Below are 3559 nucleotides of genomic sequence, written 5' to 3'. Positions count from 1 at the left end.
TTTCTGATGAAAGGTCTAGGCCCGAAACATCAGCCTTCCTGCTCCTATGATGCTGCTTGGCCTGCTGTGTTCATCCAGCTCTACACCTTGTTATCTCAGATTTTCCAGCATCTGCAGTTCCTACTATCTCAATAGATCCATTGTGGGGTTATAGCCTGGTGATAGTAGTACTGGATAAATACACCAGATGTGTGAATCTCACCACAACATCTGTGAGAGTTTTAAATTTAATTAATAAATATTTTGTGCTGAAATGCTGGTATTATTAATAATGATTGTGGAAATGTTGGATTGTTGTAAACACCTATCTGATTCATTAATTTCCTTTGGGAAAGACATAGGTCATCCTTATATGGTCTCGCCTACAAATGACTCTGGATCCACAGTAATAAGATTCATTCTTAACTGATATTATTTAGTTTTATTTAGTATCAGGATGGTACAGACAAAAAGAAAACACTGTAGCTGCACCTACGTCACATGCACTGCACCAGCTGAAAAAGGCACAACCCCTCCTTCTGCAGGGGTATTATCCCCATTGAGGATAAATAATAAATGCTCACAATAAATCACCAGCAATGCTCACGTCCCAAAAATGAATGGAATGATCACAAAACTCCAACAAGAACTCTCAATTTCCTGATGTGCCATTTGAATGTGTTGTTTTCAGAAAAGGCTTTGCCTAACGTATGATTGAAAGATCCTCACCCAACTTCACAGAGTGTGGATGTAAATTGTTCTAAGAAGTTTTTATATTTCTTATTTCCTCCACACAATTTCCTCTAATTTATGACAGTGGTTTGAGTGTTGTCCTTGTTGTTTGATTCAGGCATGTCAGATTACATGGTGGACCATTTCTTTGGGGTGTAAAATACTCTTTTATTTCCTTCTTGTTATCATTTATTAATTTGTTTGATTAATTGTTGATTGGCTGTTACCTTAATTACTAACATAAATCAAAATAATAATTGCTGGCCTATGAATTTCTTCACTTGGTCTTTACATGTCTGAATTACGAGCATTCTCTATAATTTATAAAATAACTTCTTCTGACTTTACTACTGAAGTGCCATTTCATGTACACATGATATACATGGAATGCTCTTAACAAATATAATTCCAGTTTAACTGATCAAATGCCTTTATAAATTATGTTGTCATTGAATTGGCCAAATGCATTGCCAAGCTATGTTTGAAGGCCCTTGCCCCCTTGGTTTGGTCTCCCCTGTCAAAGGGAATAGTTTCTGTATATCTACCCTAGAGGCTCCTTCAGATATCAGGAACAGTGAAAAGCAAATCTAGTCGTACAAAAACAGATTACCACAAAGCAGTTTCTGCCAAATTCCATTTCCAGCTGCAGAAATCTCTTTAGAAACTTTGCACTGTTAAAGTTCATGAAGATTTCATTTCTGCCTAAGTCAGATGTTCCTAGTAATGTATGAGTCTATAAATCATAGAATAAGTTCATGACCCTCCTTTCCCTCTTATCCTTTGGGGTTAAAATACCAGAACCTCCAAGTTGCAGTACCAATAGGCCGCATATAATATACATAGATTTGCTCACTTGGAAACTCAGCAGAGGCTCCATAAAGCTCAAAGGAATGGAGGGGACTGATGTAGGTATGTTGAACATGTAAACACACAATTGATTCAGAAAACGATAGTGCTCTTGTATAAATTTAAGCTATTTGTTCTCTGACTGACAATTTTCAGTTTGCTATGTGGCAGGCAAATGGCTTCTTGAATGGTTTTCATGATTCATAGTTGAAGTGAGTCTTGTAAAATGAGGAGCTCACAGCAGGTTGCAAGGTTTCTGGTAGTTCAATGTCAAGGAAGTTTGCTCTTGGTCAACTTTGAAATTAAAAAAATTAAGTACGTTGGCTACTTGATGACTTGCAACTAGTTTAAGACTGCTTCTCAGGCCAGCTGATGACTTATTGTTCTGATCGATCCCCTGGCTGCTGTGTTAATAAGGGTGCACAGCTTGAAATTGGTTTCAATCATATGACCACACTTCTGTGTCCCACACAATGTAGTTTAGATGGGCAAACCTTTGTGTTCAGTAGAAAGCTCATACTGTCCATTGAATTTTAATCTTCATGTTTGATCTGTATGAAACATACTGAAAGGTAGTCTGGAAAGTCCATGGTTTTTGAGCATTGTTCCATTCTTAAACATTAATGAGTGAATTCACAGATGGCTGTGAGGTACCCTTGTCTATCCATGTTTAATGAGATATTTTCCGGAAATGTGATACAGTCTGTAGTTTGAAGTTCCATGATTTTTGGCAGCCTTCTTAACAGCTTTTTTGTGTGTAATTTCGAAATGTGTGGGCATTTAATGTATATTATATACTATAACGTGCCATTACTGGGTGTGACACCTACCTGCGAGCAGGAAACATTTCAGGTATCATCCATTGTTGAGATAAATGGACTCATTTTTTAATTTGAGCTTGGACAGTTAGTGAAATCGAACTATTTCAGGACTTCACAGGACTATTAGTTTTTTAAATGAAATGAATGGATGCACCTACCAATGGGATCAGTAAGGATCCACATTCTTATTCAAACTATGGGATGCATTTAGTATTGGCAAATAGACTGCATTTTGTCAGTGATGACCAATTAGCTACCAGCCAGTCAGAAGCTTGCCTGCTCAATAGCTTTAGCAACTCCACAAGAAATGGTGGTCACATTTGGAGCTGCACAGATGGATACATACCCTCACAATCAGGAACATGGGGTCTAATGGCACCAGGGCCTGTCAGGCCAGTCCTGGCTAAGGGTGTTGGTGAAGGGAGGTGCTATTGCTGCTGTTGTAGGTTACTTCTGCTTTGGGGGCCACTCTATTGGCTAAGAAGAGCCCAAAAAGATCACCCACACCTTGGAGCGTGCTAGCATTCTGCTCATGTGATGGAGGGTCCAACCTATAGTAAGAGCGTGATATTGGGAACATGACAAGACATTACTCAGTGGTTGCTGCAAGGACTGGTGATCAGGAGGCTGAACTCACCCTCGCTGCTGCTCTTATTACTCTAAACCTCATCTGGCTACCTTCTGGAAATATGCCCAGGTGGAGCTGACTCCTCCTACTCCTGGAGAACTCCTATATTGAAAACTTTAAGTGTCTAGTGGCCGCATTTAAGGCAGTGGCTTACAAATGTGTAACTGTAAAGGATGCCCTGAGGAGCACGATAGTGGCCACTGAAACTGTGATGTGGTTTCACATTGGCAAGGTCATTGGCCGACAAAGCTTGATTGAATACAAATTTTGAACAATGTCCTGTGTTGAACCAGCATTGCATTGTAAGTAGATTGAGCATTATTTCAAATTAAATAAAACCATTATTAAGACTTTGAAAAACAAAATAAAAGAGGGTGGTGCTAATGTCACCTGACTAGTACCCAGGTATCCCAGGCCAATGTTCAATCCCACAATGGCAGATGGTAAAATCTGAATGTAGTAAAAATCTAATGGTGACCATGTAACCACTGTCAATTGTTATAATAGCCCATCTACTTCACTAATGTCCTTAAGAGAAGGGAAATCTGCCATC

General features: G+C 39.1%; 1 protein-coding gene across 1 annotated transcript; it reads left to right on the top strand.

Moving 5' to 3' along the window:
- Positions 1 to 3045: 3045 nt before the first annotated feature.
- On the top strand, positions 3046 to 3277 carry LOC109917013 (ATP synthase subunit g, mitochondrial-like; the record flags this gene model as incomplete). The annotated part of the gene is given in 2 exon segments (XM_020516780.2): positions 3046 to 3107; positions 3109 to 3277. Coding segments are annotated over 2 exon segments (231 nt in total), but the record flags the coding sequence as incomplete, so codon positions are not given.
- Positions 3278 to 3559: the final 282 nt, after the last annotated feature.

Source organism: Rhincodon typus, chromosome 4, assembly GCF_021869965.1.
Source record: "Rhincodon typus isolate 14 chromosome 4, sRhiTyp1.1, whole genome shotgun sequence".
NCBI lineage: Eukaryota > Metazoa > Chordata > Chondrichthyes > Orectolobiformes > Rhincodontidae > Rhincodon > Rhincodon typus.
The sequence above is the reverse complement of the archived record's forward strand: the minus strand, read 5'-3'. Positions and strand labels throughout refer to the sequence as shown.